Source organism: Metarhizium album, assembly GCF_000804445.1.
Source record: "Metarhizium album ARSEF 1941 chromosome Unknown scaffold_1, whole genome shotgun sequence".
Classification (NCBI taxonomy): Eukaryota; Fungi; Ascomycota; class Sordariomycetes; order Hypocreales; family Clavicipitaceae; genus Metarhizium; species Metarhizium album.
The window spans coordinates 3298365-3318095 of record NW_024467575.1 but is presented as its reverse complement, the minus strand read 5'-3'; the positions used below and the strand labels follow the sequence as shown (position 1 = coordinate 3318095).

Here is a 19731-nt window from a genome sequence, read left to right as displayed (position 1 = left end):
GTGCCTCCATCCTGGTTGGCCTCCGATTTGCACCCACTTATTGCGCCAGCTAAACGAGAAGAGCACTGTTAGTTGATACCGAACTGGTTCAATAAATCGAGTGCCCTTTATTAAGCATGGCCAGTCGCAAACCTCAGCATTGGCTGTCGCGCCGGATATGACGCTTACCATTGAAAGGCATGGCAGCTAGGAAGCTCTGAAGGGTACAAGATGGGCGACTCCTCGCGAAACCAGAAGCACGAAATGCATGTTTTCAGATAACTGTCGCGAGAACTTTTGGTCTGTGGTATGGGGAGTGCTGGCATGTTGAGATCCCTGTTGCCCGTTTGGCCGACATCGATCAAGCTGATGGTGTCCTCCTGGCTTCATAATATTCAGCTTGTCAAAAGGCCGGGCTGCATTATGATGGACATGCCTGTTTCTTTGGCGCTTGCTGCATCTGCGCCAAGTCCCAACTTGTGGTGGCAGTCTTCCGCATTGTGCATCCTCCCCGCTGCCCTTGTCCGGCTGAGGGTAGTGGAGGTGATCGAAGATGCCCATCTATGCACAGGGCAACCAGGGTACCCCTCGAGATGCGAGCTCACAAGCCGTAGGTTTTTAGTGACCAACCCGCGGGGCTGTTCAGTTATGAGATGGCATGGCCCTGACGTGCGCTTCGCCTCTTTCGCTCCCTCACGGGGGTGATGATGGCTAGTAACAGTGGTACATGAGTCACGTAAGAAGTTGTTCTGGAAGCTTTCAAGGGTAAGAGTCCTCAACACAAAGACGTGAGTGAGCGTGCTTGGATGTGATATCATCCCATCGATTTCCTCATTCTTGCCAATATCAGCACAACACAACCAACGCTCTATCCACGCCATTGCATGCCCGTGTTGATACCAACTCTGACAAAGGGACATCCCGAGGCCTGTTTGATGCTCGTCCACTTTTCTCGAAAAGGTCTCCCTGTCGCCCGCAGCTAATAATCGTCCCTCGTTTCAAGGCCAACCTTCAAGTCGAGGAGACAACTCAGAAGGTGATGTTGAGCGTAACATTTGTAGTTCTAGTGAAGACCGATTTCCCGACTGATTTCCTTTCCGACAAAAGGAGCAGCAAAGTCGAAGGAGGCTCAGTCCCAAGGATTATTCACCCAGTGACAGTGACGAGTTTCGCCTTGCATGAGCGCCGTGTTCGATTTCCGAGACGAGAGCTCAAAAAGCGTGCAGATCAGCAGCTCAATTGATGTGCAACAATTGACCTTGGGATGTCAACAGTCGTTGGTTTCGAAGGCGACCGGGTCATGCGTACAAGGCGGCAGTGTGATGGGCAAATCCAAACATGAACAAGAGTAGGTAACCGCAATAGTAGGTAGAGTGTCTCGTAACAACTCAAGCTTATTACTTGTAAATCTGTTTACAGAAGGCAGCTAATGCATAGAAAGCCTGCAACTGTATACACATGTACATGTAACCTTTGGGACTCTGGCAATAACTGACGAGACGGTCTTCACGCCACCAGGCTTTGCACTCTACAAAGACAGCGCCGGCACGCTTTGGGCGCACTCCTTCACCAAAGACCAGAACCAGAACGTCACCATCGGTAGCTGGCTGCAATGTGACGGATCTGTTGTCGTGATTGCGATGGACGGGAGAAAAAAAGTCGTCGGATCTAGTCGGCCGCCGTATGGCTGCAACATGGCACGCCATCAATGCACAGGCTGACTGACGTAGAAGTCAGGGGCTACTTGCAGCCAGAGATGGAACTCTGCAATCAGCAGTATCGATCGACACGAGTCTTCGAGTGACCGAAGCACTCTGCGGGCTGCCGCTAACAAAGACCCCTGGCATTCAGACGACTGCTTTTGACAACAAACCACTACATCTGTGGCTGTGTGGACTCTCGATCAAGTGGAAGTGGTAAACAAGACAATCCAAGGGCTGCGGAGAGAGACACACAAGTCCAAGGTTTCGCAGAACAAACCGTCCACGTCGTCTGCATATTTTGTGGACGAAGCCCCCGGGCGATACTGGTGGCTAGTATGTTGGCTAGGACGATTCTTGGCAACGCCAATGTTGGACCTTGCGGCTAGGAAGCCTCCATGGCGTAGCTGACAAGCACACCAGCGAGTTCTCAAGAGGCTCCAAGCTGCGTCTCCGGGATCGATGGGCGCTGCCGAGGTAGCTGGCCTATCGCTCACGTTTGGCGGTCCGCGAGTCCGGTTCTTTGCGCGGAGCACCTGCTCTCGTTTCGTCTTGTCTAGAGGGGACGGGGGACAAAGCTAGCAGGATGGCAGGACATGGACCAAAGGACCGCAGGTGCAGCACCTCGCATTGCGCAACTAGTGTTTAGGTGCTCCGTGGTCGGAGCCCGTACTTTGCTTACCCGTTGGACCGCAGAAGCTGAAGGGTCGGGGTTCCGGCCGGGACGAGGCAGCAGCGGGGCCGGGGCCGGGGCCGGCTCGGCGTAGATTCGGGAACTAGCCATGTAAGGCATGGCTCCGGCCCTAGCTTCCGCCGGGGCTTCGCGTCATGGAAGGGGCATGAAGGCATTGTAAGCCCCTCTTTGCTGTGTGCCGGAGTCTTAGCCATCCGCGCCGTTCTGGTTACCGCGGCACGCGCAGACGCACATGACGCCGTCACGAACCAGGCACGCGCCAGCGACGAGCCACTTCATGCGGGGTGACGCAATATGGAGCAATGTACGGAGTGACAATGACTGGCTGACGACTCGGTGACAACAAAGGATCAGAGGGGCCTCGCCTCGGTTTCATGGGAAGTGGTGGGTGAGAGCTCGCTTGGACTATACACGGCGGTTTTTACCGTCTGTGCGAGTGATCACGTGCGGATGGTGGATACAGGTCTAGCGCCGGTAACTGTAGAGACCTCCAAAGCTCCGACCGATAGCTCCAGCTTGGGGAGCGGTCTGCAGGAGATACATACATCATACATGCGCTGGACCCCTGGATCGACGACCCCTCCGTCCACCATGCTATGCACTCGCTGCCCCACAACAAGGTCTCGCACTCGCAGCCTGCGCGTCTAGGATTTGATGTGGGACGAGACTTTATCCGAACGCACGACGACCGAGGCTCAACGTTATCGAACCCAGCTCTGCCAATGCAAACAAACACAGGAATCGGTCTGCAGAAGCCGGCTTCACTGTCAATGCCGTTTCCTACCGGCCCAAGCAATCCTCACGCCTATTCGACCACCTAAAAACGAAGGCGTGGCGATAGCAGTTGATGGACTGGTATGCCTGGGTTGGAGAAACACTCGGGCGCGTGATGTCTCCACGCAAGAGAAGACACGTCTCGTTGTTCACATCTCCAAGCGCAAGTCGTCAGGCAGTAGAGTCCCTTGAGACGTCAGCACCATGATAATCGCTAGTGGGCACATCCCATGACATCCTGACTTTTGAGCAGCATGGCCACCACTTGCTGTTGGCATGGGGAATCTGGTCGCAGATACGCACCGTCCGGTGCTGCGACCTGTTGACCAGCAAGGTTTACGCACCAGACGTGCAGTCTCGTCATGGAGGCAAACGTCAAAGCCTCAAAGGCGTGTCTTCATGTGCGGGCTCTAGGCTCACCATGCTAAACGACGTGTACACATTCGTTCGACGGCGGCCAGACTTTGTTATGCTCGTGCCTGCATCATCCGCAAGATCAGCCGCAAGACGGGCCATGATTGCTCTCAGTGGCGCGGCTGGTGGACGGAAGTACCGCGCGCTAAGTACTTGAGTACTTCGGTATCTAGGTACCTACCTAAGTACGTACTCACGTATTTGGGTACCTATGGAGTACCTAGGTACTTACGGAGTACTTGAGCAGCCTCGCCTAGCAGTGTCGTCGCTGTCGGTCCAAGTGGGGCTCGCAGTGTGGCCCCCTTGGCCGAGCCCAGGAGCACTCTGCCATTTTTTTCGAGGACTCGAGCCCAACAAGTTGCAACAGACTTTCTGTGACTTAAAGCCTAAGCCAAGCCATTGGCGGCAGCTGCCGTCATCAATAAGTTTTTACTTACTTCAGCCCTGAACCCACCTGTAAAAAGGCTGTATGTAATTGCCTCCATCCACCACGTTCGTCTCTCCGTCTCCTCGTCCCTCCTTGTCCCTCCTCATCGCACTTGGGCCTCTTGGCTTCTCTCCCATCTCGTCCGCTCCTTCCTGCCAACTACCGGTCCCTTCAAGCCACATCATTTCTTCTCTCCCGTCTTCCTCCTTTTGCGGAAGCCCGGGCTGTTTTTTCCTCCTTGTTCTGTCTGCGTCGTCACCCAAGGGTCCTTGTCGGCCCTCTCGGTCGCGCCAGGCTCCGTCTCCATCGACCTCGAAACCATAGATAGGGAGGAAGACGCGCCCACCCCGACACCCGACACCCGACACCCGACACCCGACACCTTTGCCTTCGCATCGATCCAGTTGCCATCGCACAGCATTGCCGACATCTCTACCTGCGACTTCCACACACCGTTCTCCTCCGTCGGCAGCCACAGCAATCGCGCTGCAAAAATGTCTACCCGTCAGACCCGAAGAAAGTCTGCCAAATTGCGCGAAGCTGCGGCCTCTGCAGCCGCGACATCGTCCGACGACGATCGGCAACCCATAATGAATGGCAATGGCTCTGCGTATCACACGCCGGAAGCTACGGATGTCGAGCAAGATGAGAACATCTTCTTGTTCTGGCCCAACATTATCGGTGCGCAGCTCCGTCATGTACTCGTTCGGCCACATTTTACTAACGTCGCGCATCTCTAGGCTACATCCGTATCGTCCTTGCCATCGCTTCCCTATACTACATGCCCGTCCACCCCCGAACCTGCTCGGTCCTTTACAGCATCTCCTGCTTGCTGGATGCATTTGATGGCTACGCTGCCCGTATCTTCGAACAGTCTACTCGCTTCGGTGCCGTCCTCGACATGGTTACTGATCGCTGCACAACGTCATGCCTGCTCGTCTTCCTCTCTTCCGCCTTCCCACGGTGGGCTATCCTCTTCCAGGGCCTGATTGCCCTCGACTTTTCCAGCCACTACATGCACATGTATGCCACCCTCGTGGTTTGCGGCTCTGACTCGAGTCACAAGAATATCGACAAGAGTCAGAACTGGCTCCTCAATTTGTACTACACCAACAAGGTACGCAGACAATACCACGGACCATCAATTGATCATATTGAAAACATGAGCTGACACTTTTGCCTTCAGAAGGTCTTGTTCACTCTATGTGCTCTCAATGAGCTCTTCTTCATTGGCCTCTACCTTTTGGCTTTCTCGTCGCCTTGGCTGTCTCCCCACTTGATCAAGAGCGTCGAGGAGACCAGCGGCGGTTTCGTCAACCCCGGTGCTCCAGTCAACACGTCGCTGCTCCGACAGATGTTCCCCGACCCTTTCAGCGCTTCCGCGCTGGAGATTGCTCGTGCGAACAAGATGGACTCTCTTGTTCCCTGGGCCATTGCTGGTGTCAACCTGCCTTTCATGGTTATTAAGCAGGTCATCAACGGAGTCCAGTTGTACAACGCCAGCAAGTGGCTGGCCGATGTTGATGTCAGAGTTCGCAAGGAGCAGGGCCTTCCACGCAGGAATAGGACCAAACGTCTCTAGTTTGGCCGCCAACGCGACCTACTCGACCCGGCCCAGGCGCCTGTGATGGCCAGACGTATGACCGGTACGTCAGCCTCACTTGGCTTCAGCGGCCGCTATGCACCTGGTCGACGTTTTGTCGAGGCGGAGGAGATGGACGACATTTATACTTGGGCCCATTGTTGTCGCAAAGACACCTGTTTTGGAGGCGGGAATAGTCCCAACTATTTGACTCTTGGTGCTTCAGCACGAAAGAGCGCGCCTCACTGACTTTTTAAAATGCATGGTTCGGCGTCTGGAACTTTGGTCGGGGAGGATGGTGGAATTGCGGCAACGCAATCGGCACCTGCATACTCCCAACGGCTCTGGGTGGGTTTAGTCTAAACGCAAAGCAATATGCTCCGAGTCTTCTTACGAGGCCCACATCTTGTGTCTTTTTTCCCCTGGGATCTATTTCTTTGGGCAGATGAATGTTGGGCATTCTGTACGGAAAACAATGGCTGTTGGTTCTATCTATATTAATAACAGGAGAGTCTTTCGCTATGACTCGCTTCTTCAACGACAGGCGGGCATTTCGCTTGCTATTTACTCACGTCCTTTGCAGCCCGTGCCGAGTGGCACCATCCTTCTTTTTTTCCTTGGCTCAGAGATATTTTTGCCGCGCCGCCATAGGCACTAATAAAAAGGGGACATGGCCCATCGGCGATTTCAAAAAAAGACTATGGAGGAATGTCTCGCAATATTAATGGCTGAAATTCAATCAGCCCCTTCCACACATCAAGTACTTGGTTCCTTTATCCTGAAATTTGGTGCTGAATTTTTTCTTTCATATTGGACGACGCTAGGTGGTTGTCCTGACGGCGTCGGGACCAGAGGATACATTCCCAATACCGTCCGATTCGGACATGTCTGCGTTGTGGATAATGCCGGTTACAGCCCGGGGGACTTCTTCGGCGGGCTGCGAGAAGCCGTACCATGCTACGACACAGACGCCAAGAATACCGGTTAAGCAGCTGAATGCCAGTGCTACGATGCCGCGAGTTGTGAAACTGGGTTTGTTAGTGACGATGACTTGATGTGAGATAAAAGGGTGAGGGAAGACGCTTACCCCGCTGGAAGGGGAGCAGGAGGTTTATTCTGGCCGCTGAGGTCAAGAAAATCTCTTGTGTTGGCTCCTGCGTTGCCCACGGTGGGAATGTTTGCCTTTTGGCACGCCTGCAGGTGGGTGGGCGGGATGGAGAGCGTCTTCTGCAGCTCGGCAGGTGCTTCAACAAATGTGGCCACGAGGCCGGATACGACGTGCCATTCGATGTGGCAGTGGAACAGCCAGATTCCTACACGTCGGTCAACACATGTGGACTTTCTGGGTGAGGGCGACGGGGACCAAACGCACCCGGGTTGTTAGCTTTGAACCGCAGAACCATGTTTCCTTCGGGCCAAATGACCATTGTATCTCGGCGCATGGGGACCTTGGGGAACGCCTTGCCCGTCTCGCCGCCTTCATGTGCAAAAGTACCTGCCGACTCGTTCGAACGGTAGATGGCTTGGAAGTTGTGGCCGTGCAGATGGAACGGGTGACGACCGCTGTCGAGGTTGTTGACGACGATTTGGACAGTCTCGTCCTTCTTCAGGACAAATGGATGCGTGTATTCGCCATATACCCTGGCGTCATCGGCCATTTCTCCAGCACTAAGGGCAGTGTAGAGCGTGGGGACCTTGGGAAGCTTATACGTGATGTTGTTGAAGAAGGCGTAGTTGGCACCATCGCCAAGGTTGTCCATGATGACATTGAGCTCGACGGTGCGGTCGGGCTCTGGAAGAAGTTCCATGCCATCGTATGCTTCAAGGGTTATGTCGTCGAAGGCATTCAACTCGTCGACGAGAGCAGCGTCAGGGTATCCTTTGGATTTGTCGTAGCTGAGCCAGCCCGTGGAATTGTAGTTGAGCTCAGGGGGAAGGACATCAAAAAGAGTCTGTGCAGTTCTTTTGTCAGTTGATCATATTGTGATTATTACAGCAAGTCAGGCAAATAAAAAAGAAAACAAAGTGAGAGGAAGAGAGAAGACAGAAAAGAAGATAAATGGAAACAAATACGGCAAATAAGGTAAGCTTACTGTGTCCATGCTTGCGACTATAGGAAAATTGCCAGAGGTTTCGTTCTTGGTCGTCAAGAGGAAGCTCACTCTCTGAGCGGCAGAGATGTAAATCATTTCAGCTTCAGCTTTTTTGGTGTATACACCATCTACTTCAACGATTTGCATCTTGTGGCCCTCGAACCAGAGATACTGGCCGGCAAAAGCGCCAATGTTGACAACACGAAACATGTACGTCTTCCCAGGTTGGACAGAAACGGTCAAATTCTGAGTGTCGTTCATGAGAGCAGCGTTGGGCACGGGCTCGGCACCAGTAGGATTGTTTTTGCTCATAAATCGAGGGATGAGCGTTGAAATCTCATCATGATACCAGTCGGAAAGCGTAAGGACGATTTCCTCATCTACCTCTGACTTATACGGAAACTCGGGATCATGGACGACGAGAGGGCCGCGCAGGCCATCTGGATATTGACCATCATTGTGAGAGTGATACCAGTATGTGCCAGGTTGATTGACCTAAGACGTAGTTTCAGTGTCTATTTCTTGCCTCCTCCCCCACAAACAAAAAAAATAGAGAAAGGAGAAAGGGAAAACAGCTGCTTATTAACTCACGGTAAAGTTGTAAGTAAACGAGTTGCCGGGTGGGATTGAACATTGGGTCACGCCCGACGGGCCGTCCATGTTGTTGGTGCCGTTCTGAAACAGGCCGTGAAAGTGCAGCGACGTCGACTGGTTGCCCAGCTGGTTATTGACATTGATAATGAGCCGGTCACCGACGTTGCACTCAATCCTAGGAATTGGCCATTTTCCATTGACGCCGATGACGGGTCGTTCAAACGCTGCATCGGGGTTGGCTCGAACCCAAGTGACGTTGAAATCGAAGTTGACGGTTGCCGCTGACGCCAAGCTAAGTGATGCGGCCAAGGCGATTGTAAATCGCACAAGCCCCGCCATCGAGATCCAGAGTTCTACAGTCTTCGGTAGTCGAGGGACTTTCTCAGGATAGTCTGGGGAAAAACGTGCTCAAAGTATGGAGAATCTTGCTCACAGAAGGGTTCGCAGTGTTGGTGTGTTTGATGGCAGAGACAGCGCAGTTGCACCTTCCCAATTGGCGCACCTGCAGAAAAAGTTCTCTAGCTGTCCCAATGCGCACGAGTGAGAAGGAAAGAACGACCGCCCGAGGGTCCTGGCTGCAGTCATATGCTAGTTTTCGATTTGTTCGACCTCGAGTCTGAGCGGAATTCTCCTCCAGATGGATGAGAAAACCTCGTTTGACCCAGTCCGCGACTGATCCCGAGAAAGAGGCTAAGCTTGGCCTGTCTCCTCCTCTGTTGGACCACCCAGATTATGTTGGACCTGACCAGGTGTCCCATATCTCGAGTCTCGACAAGCGTTCCAGAACGAACTTTTGCAGCTGCACCCGCGAAGGCAGCACGGCTACCGACTACGCATGAGTGCACGGATTGCAGGGTCTAGTGCGTGCTCCAGCCGACGGCGTTCAATTGACTCCGTGATTGGACGGCGGTGCAGCTTTCGCAACGCCGACGGGCCCCTTGATGGCTCATCTGACGAAAAAATTTCGGCCACTCCTGGTCCGTGGCCTGATTGATTGATAACTTTGGTGGAAAGGGAACGACCCATCTGATAAGCGGATCAACAGCGCCCTGACTGACTCTGGCAACCCCAGACACAGACATGGACTTGCCAGATTGTTATGACAAAAGTTCTGAAGAGCATGGGAACCCGGCATTTCGACTTTCATCAAGGTATTGGCATGACAGGCGTTTTCTGCAGCCAAGATAGATTGGCGCAGGCGGCCAGTGCCATGGAGCTCCACGTGGAAGAGAATCATGTTCAACATCAGATTGGAGACTTCGTCGCACCAGGAGGGACGTCCCTCATTGGCCTTGACCTACATACCCACTTCAGCTTTGAGATGCATCGAAATCGGTCGGTGAATTGCGGCCAACTTTTACGTCCCCCGGTGCACCTGTTCCGTTACATTGACTGCAACCACACCATTGTCAGGAATACAGAGCAAGCTGGAAGACGTTGGACTGTCCAGGCCTTGTTTATGCGATTGCTTCGCAAACGCACCGTCCGTCAGAATGGGCTGCCCAGAAGGATGGGCCTCGTGTCTCACCACAACACTTCGACTCCCCTTGCTAACTAGTGCGTCCAATGTATTTGGATTCCAACACCATTTTGGTGGTGGCTTCCTGGGGTGGCTGTCGCGCTAATAAGATCATAACGGAGCAGTGGAACAAAGTTTTCTCAACCGACGGGGATTCCTCCTAGCCGCGGATTGGAAGCTTGCAGGGGCTGGACTCGGAGCAGGCCGATTGTTTGAGTCACTTGTTGTCTCATCAATCGAATGGTCTGATGCAGATGTACATACGGAGTACGTATGTGTACACCATTCCAAGGTCTTAGTTGGCAGCTGCATGGCTGTTATCTGATCCGAATATTTTCTCCATCTCTGGCCCGCCTTCGGTCCATCTCTGGGTCTCCTCGAAATTGCACGGCCGCTTGACTCTCTTGGCTCTAGCCTCAGCCAGCGCGACCGTCAAGCTTTTGGCATCCCTGCGACCCGTCGTATTTGTGGCCGCCAGGCTGGTGAGGTTTTCGACTGCCGACTAATTCTTGGCCTTCTTTTTATCTGATCGCTCCCCGAGAGCCAGCTTCCTATCGGGCGGGACTGCTTTCTGACAACCACACAGCAAGGTCAGCATCCCTCAACATGGCCAAGGACGTGTTTTCGGTACCAATCTTCCTCGTCGTCTTTCGAGAGACATTGGAGACGGTAATCATTGTATCTGTGTTGCTGGCTTTTCTCAAACAGACTCTCGACGGCCCTGAGCGAGATGTCAAGACGTACAAAGCCCTTCGCCGCCAAGTATGTTTGACTCATGTCCCCGCGTCGTCTTCAAGCTCTAAGCTCGTGTGTTAGGTTTGGCTCGGCGTTGCTGCGGGATTCCTCCTCTGCATGATTGTTGCCGCTGCCCTCATAGGTGTCTTCTACACCGTCGGATCAAATTCCTGGGAAAGCAACGAGAACTACTACGAGGGGGCCTTTTGTCTGTTCGCCGCCGTCATCATCACAGTCATGGGCGCTGCCCTTCTCCGAATCGGTAAGATGCAAGCAAAGTGGCGTGTTAAGCTTGCCAAGGCTATCGAGTCGCCCATAAAAGCCGGCTCCAGGGGCTGCTTCTCTCACTGGCTAGAGAAGTACTCCATGTTTGTGCTGCCCTTCATCACCGTTCTTCGCGAGGGTATTGAGGCTGTTGTATTTGTTGCTGGTGTCACCTTCTCGGCGCCAGCATATGCCGTTCCCTTGCCTGTAGTTGTTGGCCTCCTAGTTGGCGGCATTATCGGTTACCTTTTGTACAGGTAAGAGACGCCCGGAGGTCATTGTATTGGAGTCCCTTCTGACCTGCGCTCAGGGGTGGTTCTGCTGCCAGACTGCAAGTTTTCCTGGTTGCCTCAACCTGCCTCCTTTATCTCGTTGCTGCCGGTCTCTTTTCCCGCGGCGTTTGGCATCTCGAGGCACAGCAGTGGAACATTGCCGTTGGTGGCGATGCGGCAGAAACTGGCAATGGGCCAGGTTCGTACGACATTGACAGGAGCGTTTGGCACGTGAATGTAAGTGTCTACTCTATTCTCTTTCTGATCTCACATCCAGAGGACGAAAGAGTCGCTGACTGCATCCAAGTGCTGCTCACCAACTTCCCCTGGCGACGGAGGATGGGGTGTCTTCAACGCCATTCTTGGCTGGCAAAACTCTGCTACGTATGGCTCAGTTATCTCCTACAACATCTACTGGATCTTCGTCATGGCTGGGTTTTTCGTGATGCGGTTCAAGGAGACCAAGGGCCACTGGCCATTCATGAAGGCCAGGGCTCCCGGCGTTGCGGAGAGCGACAATGGCAGCGCCAGCCAACCTGACGGCGCAGTTGGGAAGACCGCCTCCGCATAGTCAATCCGAATCTAATCGTGCAAGGCGTGATTGCGCCCCCAGGGCAAAGGTGATATGTAATGAGAGGTACATGGAGTGGTTCTATCCAAATTTAGCAAATCATTAATAGTGCCAAAGAGTTGACAAACTTGAAATGTCTGCTTTCCGTCACTCTTGCCGCCAAAGTCAAGCCTCTGGTGTCCAGTCCCATGCACCGGCAGTGAAAAGCTTCCTCGCCATTTTGTCGGCGTAAATAGCGCCCTCGTACCTCAACCTTTGATCATTCGCGAGGGTCCTCGTGAATGCAAAGACTTCGGAGCCCACTTCCTCGTCTCTACCATTTCTCAAGGGAACCCTCTCATTCAGCCACGACACATCTGATCGCCGCCGCTTCCAATCCGCCAGGGGAATCGCCACCACGCCAGCGGCTACCATGGCCCCGACAAAATCCAAAATAGGCTCGATGCGAATCCTCAGACCACAATTCGTATGGTGCTTGTCAACCTGGTAATTGGGACACTGTTTCAGTGTCACCAGCAGCTCGTCTATATCTGCCATTGACGTATCCGGTAGCTTGTCCAGCGACGACGGCGCAAAGTCCACCAGGTGCAGCAGGTGTCTCGAGAGGAGAAATCTCAGCATCTGACCAAACTGGAACGAGTCGCAAGCCGTACTGGAGTCGTAGCCTAGTTTGCACTGACGGTGACGAGACGAGTACAGGTCAAGAAAGTGGCGCTGAATGGATGAGATGGTGTCGAGGATACACTCTCGACGGTACTGCAGTTCTTCTGGTAGGTGTGTTAGACGCAGAAAGGGGGCGTCAAGAATGCCAAAAAAAAAAAAAAAAAAAAAAAAAAAGAAGCAAGAGGGAATGGTGGGCTTACCTTCCATGCCTTCCGGGAGATGCCACCATGCACCTTGGCAATCATGCTCTTGGCCGTATGCGCCCCAGAGTCGTGAGCCCCGGATGACCAGTTCCCGGCTTGCGTGGTGCAAACGCATTGGCTGACCCAACAGCCAGGCGGCGAGAATCTTTTGACGCAGGACCTTCTCCGCCTCCGTCGCACGGCCCGACTCGTCAGTGTATGGACGGGTGTTGGTGACGGGCCACTTGAACTTGATGTCGGCCAAGGCCCGAGACACGGATGCGCAGCAGTCGAATCGATCTGCTAGCAGCGCCAGCGTGGTCACGTACGACATGACGACCCGGGTAGTCTTGATGGGTGCCTGGTGGATTATGCGCAGCATGTCCTCAAATATGGGCTCTCTCGCCGCGGACTGGGTGGCATCGTCGCTGTCTGTGATTTTGACACGAGGTAGCTCTGCTGGATCTGCTTCTGAAGGCTTCGTCTTCCTGGCAGATAGTTGGGCGTGCACGGTGTTTATGAGGCTGGCTTCCTGGAACCCGGGGTTCGTAAGCAGGCTGGCAAAATATTTGGAGTGCGTTTTCAGCACATCGAGCTGAACGCGGTATGCCACGGTCACCTCGGGCCTCAGGGCGTGTGGCGGCGCGGGTGAGCCGTTGAGGAGGTTGGCTTTGCGGGCTCTCCTGAGCGTCTCGATGGATGTTTGGAAAGTGACGGAGAGGATTATGTCGCCAGTAGTCGTGATGTTGATGAGGTGTGGAAGGATGTGCGGTTTGCTGGGCGTGGAGGGGCAGGGGGAGGATTCGGCGTCTGCGGAGGGTGCGGACTCGCCCATGTCGGGACTGCGGGTGTCATGGGTGGATGGATGGATGGGATGTTTGCCAGCAGGGAGGAGGCCGCTTTGAGGTGCTTATGTGTCATTGGAGATGTTTGGTGTTGTTCACTGTTGGGTTGGGGATCGGATTCGCGAGTTGGTTAACTACTTACCTAGGTACTTAAGTACTTGCTAACATGGTGCAGCGGAGGTTCGTTCCTCCATACCTGCGTGGTATCTGCTGGGTACTTGGCGCGGCTTGGGACTCCGGGTTGACACTGATCCGTACCGGGGCACTACCTAGTAGGTACCAAGGCAGGTACTTGGGTATCTAGGGCACCTTCTTGGAGGAACTCGAGTTCCTTGGCCGGTGCACGCAAATTGCTTGATATTTGGGTCAAGCATCCTCTGTCTCTCTCTCTCTCTTTTTTTTCTTTTTCTTTTTTTTTTTTAAAAAGAACCTGGCAAAGGCTTTGGGGGACGTGGATGCCTCTGTATTTTGCTCCCGACTTGCTCATCAAAGTACCAAGAGCCAGAGCCGCCGTGAGTGGTGAACAGCTCCATGGCTGCAGCCTGCCTGTACCGCTCAACATGACCATGTCCACGACGCTGACGCACCGCGAGGGATTGTCGTAGTCTCGTCAGAGATGCTTTCCCGATTTACGATTTACGACTCACGGCGAGGCCGTGGCCTACTGAAGTACCGTCGTCGAGTTGGTGGGGACGCAACGGGTAGAATCCACCAGACTCGGACCCAACAACCGTCAACCAACAACCAAGCCGCTTGTCCACGTCGAGTCCACGTCGATGCTGCCCCAGGCCCCCGGGCCAGCTTCTTTGCCTCCTGCAACGCCGCCTCTGCCTCTGCATCGTCTTGGCACCAAACACAAGATCCCAAACCCTTCCTCGCAGAGCCGCCGGCACGGCTTGAAGGCTTTCCGGCCCGCAGAACCCGCAGGGCAGCGTCCCGCCAACCTCTGAAGCCACCGCCTTCTCCGCTCTGCATCGCGGGTCCATGGCTGTAGTTCGCAGCGAGCGGGCTCGTCTTCGGTCACCCAGGGGAAGCTGATGCATTGCTTCGTCGAATCCCGCTCCACAGCATCGCTTCCGCCTTTCAATGACGTCTCTAGGACACGCCGCGCGAAGCTCCGCGTCCCGAGCCGCAGCTCACCTTGTGGCTGCTGACGCCATCACCATGCCGGCAGCATCACCATCTGTTCTTGACGCGCGCTCGTCGGCCTCGAGAGCGCGCCGCCGCAGCAGATTCCAGCCGACTTGCGCCCGGCGTCGAAGCACCTGTCCGCTTGTGACGAGCCGCAACTGCGTGCCGCTGCCGCGATTCCCAGACCAGCTACTACGACACTGCTTCCACACGTATTTCGTCACCCATCTGCCCTCGTCGTCGCTCCATCCCGACTCACATCGCACCATAGGCCCCGGCCATAAGCTGCCCCGCGATGCCTCGACCCCCCATACGCCGAGCTCTGGTCCGTCTCCCGCAGCCGTGTCCATTCCAAACATGCAGAGTCGGGACCTGACGGTGGTGCGCATACCTCTGCGGAGGGCGAAACACCACTTTGGCTCCGCGACGGCTCGAGGAAGCAGACCCTACAACGAAGATGCAGACCAGGCCGGTACCGTGGACATACCTGCCTTCGCAAAGAGGGGTCCCTTGAGCGTGAGGCAAAAGCCAGGCGAGCCCACCCCGGCAGACAGCGTATTGGGAGATCCTCAAATATTCTACTTTGGCGTCTTTGACGGCCACGGCGGCACCCAGTGCTCTCACTTCCTACGAGACGAGCTACACGGATACATCGAGGAGGCGGCCCTTGAATTCGGCCTGCAAAGTAGCCTCCGAAAAAGCAAGCCCGGCAGAGACCAGCCAAAGCCCACAGCCGGCGAAAGGCCGATATCAAACCAACAGGCACTCGACTCGGTTGACATGAAATCCGCCGAGGACGTCCAGCCCCAAATGGACGTGCCCGATCCGGAGAACCGCGCCTTCGTCGTCGACTCCCCGAACCACGAACCGGCCCTCCCCGACGCCAAATCACCACCGGCCGAGTCGCAGAACATGGACAAAGCCATCAGCCTCGAGCGCGACCTCGTCAAGGCCTATCGAAACGCCGTTGGCGGCTACTTTCGGCGCTTCAACCCGGAGCACTTCGACATATCCTCCGAGGCGGGCAAGCAGGCCTCCATCACGGTCGAGTCCAGCCTCGCCTACGCCTTCCTCCGCGCCGACCTCGACTTTGTGTCGGCGCAAGCCCGCAAAGCCGACCCAGACGCCTCAGACCAGCCCCTCAACGACGACGAGATCCTGGGCGCCCCCCACACGACGCCGTCAGGCCACGGCATCGGCGGCACGACTCGCTTCAAGGGTGGCTCGACGGCCTCGGTGGCACTCATATCAACGCCCACGACGGCGCCGTTCTGGCACCCGGCCGCGCACTCGACCCTCGTGGCCGCGCACGTGGGCGACTCGCGCATCCTGCTGTGCGAGACGGCCACCGGCCTCCCTCACCCCCTGACGTCGGACCACCACCCCACGACGCCCACGGAGAGCCGGCGCCTGCGCCGCTACGCGCCCGCCGGGTCCATGGTCACGGGCGACTCCTTTGGCGAGGAGCGCATCGCCGGGCTCGCAAACTCCCGCGCCTTCGGCGACATCAGGTCCAAGCGTATCGGAGTGTCTGCCGAGCCCGAGATCACGCGCGTCGAGATGGGCCCCGCCGAGTTCTCCTTCCTCGTCCTCATGAGCGACGGCGTCTCGGGCACCCTGAGCGACCAGGAGATTGTCGACATCGTCAAGGAGGCCAGGACGCCCGACGACGGCGCCCGCAACATCGTCGAGTACGCGACCGAGGTGTCCAAGGACGGCGACAACGCCACCTGCCAGGTCGTCCGGCTCGGCGGCTGGGAGAGACGGTCCGAGGGCGGCCTGGGCAGCATGGGCACCAAGGAAATCCGGGACATCAGGAAGGCGGAGGCGCAGGATCCGAGGAGGGGCAAGAGGTGAATGAAGTCTTTGGTCTTTGTTCCGGGTTGTCTTTTGCGTCTTGGGGCCACGGACACGTGCGCATTGGGTGGAGTTTGCATGGTAGCGACTACATAGACCGTGGTGGTGCTGGGCCGTCCCTGACGGACATGTATACGAATGGATAGTTCTCGGCACTTTTACTAGCATGGCTTTTCTGAATATTCGTTGGCGGGCCTTTTCTGTACATGCGATTTTTCTTCTTTTCTTTTCTCTGTAAATCACTTCGACGTGGCTCAGTCGCAACGTCCTCCTTCCTGCCACCGTCACACTGCCCAGACTCCGGGACTCCCGGGCTTCCAGACACCATCCGGGCACGATAGCGCTTGGACTTGTATCTAGTAACGTCCCTGGCCGGGATACTGGTTCCAAGAAGGCGGTTGAGCCTGTCCATAAGGAGGGTACCCCTGGGGCGGCGGACCGCTGTACCCGGGGCCACCGTATCCCTGTGGCGGCTGCTGCCATTGTCCTGGCGGCGGCGCGCCGTACTGCTGCTGCGGTCCCGGGTATCCCTGGGCACCACCGGGCGCTTGCTGACTGTAGCCCTGGTAATACTGTCCTGGCGGCGGGGGCTCATTGTAGCCTGCCTGGAAGGCATTGGACTCGTCCAGGTATGAGGCTGCTTCTCCTCCAGCGTACGATGGCGGGGTTGGCATCTTGCTTGACTCCGGAGCGGGCGAGTTGGATACGTAGTTGGCAGCCTGGTTGCCGTCATTTCCAGACATGGAGTCTAGGTCGCGGGTGCGGACCTGGGACCACAGCGAGCCGGCGACCTTGCCGTGGCCAAGCTGGCTGAGGGCATCGAATCCGCCGTGGGAGTGGCCGCCGGAGCCGGAACCGGATTTCGTGCCGTGAAGGATGTGGTTCTTGCCCGTCCTGACGGCTTCTGAGGAGAGGATGCGCTCGAGTTCGTGCCGACGGGGATGCTGGTCGGCCCACATGCGTACCGTCTTGAACATGTCGCGCTGGATTTCGATGTTTTCGTTGCGCAGGGCTGGGTGATGGAAGGTCCGGATAACGTCGTTGACCACTTCGTCTACAGGGACATTCGGGTTTTCCCAGGCAAAGATGACGCGGCTGGGGTGCTCGTGTGAGTGGTCGTTGGCCGACAACAAGATTCGGGGGTTGTGCTGAGAAAGCCGGATATTGGGCATGGAACTTACGGAACAGCGTATTGGAGAATCGTAGCGGCAACCCGGCCGGCACACGAGTTTAGGACGTTGATGAAGTGGTCCTTGGAGAGCATGGAGTGGGTGGGATCGGAGCACCTGTCGTTCTCCCACGGCTCCAATTGGGACTTGGAGCTGGCGCTGATGACGCCAGAGGAGCCATCCTTGAGAACCTTGCTGACGGAGTTTACGATGGGTCGGATGAAGGGGGCGAGAAGTCCCAACACAAAGGCGGTCAGGGTCTCGCTGATGTGTTCCAGCAGCTTCTCCAGGCCGGGAACCTTGGCGATGCCGCGGCTGATGGCCTTGACAATGTTGTCGCGGAAAACCAAGATAGGATAGATGCGTTTGGCCGTCTTGACAGGGTCGAAGTCGGGGCTCATGCCCGGCACGACGTTGGCATTGTCGGCGCGGGCTCGCTGCTGGTTCTGCTGGTTCTCTCGTTCTTGAGCTTCGGAAGATTCCTTCAGCTCTCTTGCCTCGGAGGCGAATCCAGCTCCGACATCGGGGAGCTTGGAGAGCAGGGAGATGAAGTCTGGTGGGCTCTGGCCGTCAAATAGTCCCCTATCTTGAGAACCCACGGGGCCGCTTCTGGCGCCTTGAGCATTCTTCAGGGCCACCTCAACTTCGTCGACCTCGGATTGGGTGAAATGATCATTGGCCTCTCCAATGACCGAGTGCAAAAAGTCGACGGCGCCAAAGGTACCTGTAACTATGGGATAGATCCTCTTGCCCTGGATGTTTACCTCGGTTTGGGTGCCACAGTGTGGGAAAACACTGTGGTACCCAAGCTCTCGCAGAGCCAGCTCACAGTAGTTGCTGTGCGCTCCAAAGTCCTCCAGACAATGGAGGGCTTGACCGAGGCAGCGAAGAGCCTCGCACAGGTTCTCGTCTTTGCCCTTGCCACGTTCGCCGCACGTATAGAGGCGGCCAAAGTGGATGCTGCGAGCAAAGCTGAAGCGAATGTAGCCGGCACTGGTGGCCCATTGCCCGGTCTCGTTGGCAATGTAGTTCTTCATGCCCGTTTTCATATCGATTTCCGTTTCGACGGGTTCAACGGGGCCGCGAAGACGGGGATCAAACGTGCGGGCATCGAGGCCATCTGCGTAACCCAGGGGGTTGTCAATGTGTTCCTCTGGGCGGTAGCAGCCGAGACGTTCCTCGGTGACTTCGAATTCTTCGGTGGCATAGCCGAAAGCCATGAACGAGAGGACCCAAACCTAGATTTGATGACGACGCTTGTTAGCTGCGCAGAAGTTAAGTTGGTGACCAGGCCCGGGGGACTTGCGAGGATTCGTATGGTGGCGGCATTGACGCCCTTGAGACTGCCAACATCGACAGCTTGTGAGTAATCACGGAGCCAGTTTCCAAAGTAGGTTCGCTTGATCAGCATGGACGTCCATTTCTTGCCGTGCAGGAAGGCGACGCTGGCGAGCATGTCCTCGATATCTACAAGCAAGGGTTTTCAGTGTCGCACTAGGCGCGGTCGCTGGATGTTGAAAATCAACATACCTCCATGGCGCCAGTTGTGTCCTTCGACCTGATTGCATGTGTCAGCCTTGCTTATCGAATTTCGATGCTCGACAATGGCTGCGTGTATACCTGAGCGATGGACGGAATGTTCCCAGCACCAAAGGCGGCTGCTTTGCCTGGAAGCAACACCAAGCAGACGGCGAGCACCAAGAGCCACGTGCCCCGCGGCAGAGGAAACGATGACATGGCGTCGTGAACCATTGCCCACGGCGGAGAGTAAGAGATGTCGACGAGCACAGATGACGGCACGGTGGCAGAACGACAGAGTTATTGCTTGAGAGTTGCGAGTTGCGATGCGATGGCGTAGGGGACCGGTCGACAGGTTTCGCCGCTGTCGACGCTGAACTCTACTTGGCAGCCATGATAACCGTTGGACATTGAACTCTGCTAGTAGGAACTTATTTCCAGCCCCGCAACGCAAGGAATCTTGCTCGAGCTGCTTGTTTCGCATTGTTGGGGGATCAGACCCTCCCTCGGTGAGGTGGCCCCCCTCCCTTTTGATTCTGTCGCAGTAACTATATAAGTTAGGGGCCATTAAGTACACCAACTAATGTGGCGTGGCCACGCCCGTTTTCGGCGCGCAGCTGAGGCGCCAAGTCTTGGAGGGGAAGTTGGGGTTAGGGTTAGGGCTATCCGGAGGCACCAATCATGGCCGTCCCCTTTGATGCTGTCACGCAAAAGTGGGCATAGCAAAGAGGCAATTCCCTGTGTATAC

General features: G+C 55.7%; 6 protein-coding genes across 6 annotated transcripts; 3 read left to right on the top strand and 3 right to left on the bottom strand.

The window, feature by feature from the left end:
• Positions 1-4482: 4482 nt before the first annotated feature.
• MAM_00939 (CDP-alcohol phosphatidyltransferase) lies at positions 4483-5570 on the top strand (the record flags this gene model as incomplete). Its single annotated transcript, XM_040819738.1, has 3 exons — positions 4483-4669; positions 4729-5105; positions 5175-5570. The coding sequence occupies 3 exons, from the start codon at positions 4483-4485 to the stop codon at positions 5568-5570; spliced, it is 960 nt and encodes a 319-aa protein (XP_040683003.1).
• An 820-nt stretch (positions 5571-6390) lies between these two features.
• MAM_00938 (Cupredoxin) lies at positions 6391-8596 on the bottom strand (the record flags this gene model as incomplete). Its single annotated transcript, XM_040819737.1, has 5 exons — positions 6391-6598; positions 6658-6883; positions 6943-7522; positions 7664-8158; positions 8255-8596. 5 exons carry the CDS (start codon positions 8594-8596, stop codon positions 6391-6393), a joined length of 1851 nt encoding a protein of 616 aa, XP_040683002.1.
• A 1786-nt stretch (positions 8597-10382) lies between these two features.
• MAM_00937 (Iron permease FTR1) lies at positions 10383-11618 on the top strand (the record flags this gene model as incomplete). The annotated part of the gene is made up of 4 exons (XM_040819736.1): positions 10383-10538; positions 10593-11032; positions 11086-11284; positions 11325-11618. 4 exons carry the CDS (start codon positions 10383-10385, stop codon positions 11616-11618), a joined length of 1089 nt encoding a protein of 362 aa, XP_040683001.1.
• A 165-nt stretch (positions 11619-11783) lies between these two features.
• MAM_00936 (uncharacterized protein) lies at positions 11784-13298 on the bottom strand (the record flags this gene model as incomplete). Its single annotated transcript, XM_040819735.1, has 2 exons — positions 11784-12385; positions 12482-13298. 2 exons carry the CDS (start codon positions 13296-13298, stop codon positions 11784-11786), a joined length of 1419 nt encoding a protein of 472 aa, XP_040683000.1.
• Positions 13299-14472: 1174 nt separating this feature from the next.
• On the top strand, positions 14473-16296 carry MAM_00935 (Protein phosphatase 2C domain containing protein; the record flags this gene model as incomplete). Its single annotated transcript, XM_040819734.1, has 1 exon — positions 14473-16296. The coding sequence occupies one exon, from the start codon at positions 14473-14475 to the stop codon at positions 16294-16296; it is 1824 nt and encodes a 607-aa protein (XP_040682999.1).
• Positions 16297-16652: 356 nt separating this feature from the next.
• Positions 16653-19202, bottom strand: MAM_00934 (Heterokaryon incompatibility protein Het-C; the record flags this gene model as incomplete). Its single annotated transcript, XM_040819733.1, has 5 exons — positions 16653-17391; positions 17478-18703; positions 18754-18932; positions 18996-19023; positions 19086-19202. 5 exons carry the CDS (start codon positions 19200-19202, stop codon positions 16653-16655), a joined length of 2289 nt encoding a protein of 762 aa, XP_040682998.1.
• Positions 19203-19731: the final 529 nt, after the last annotated feature.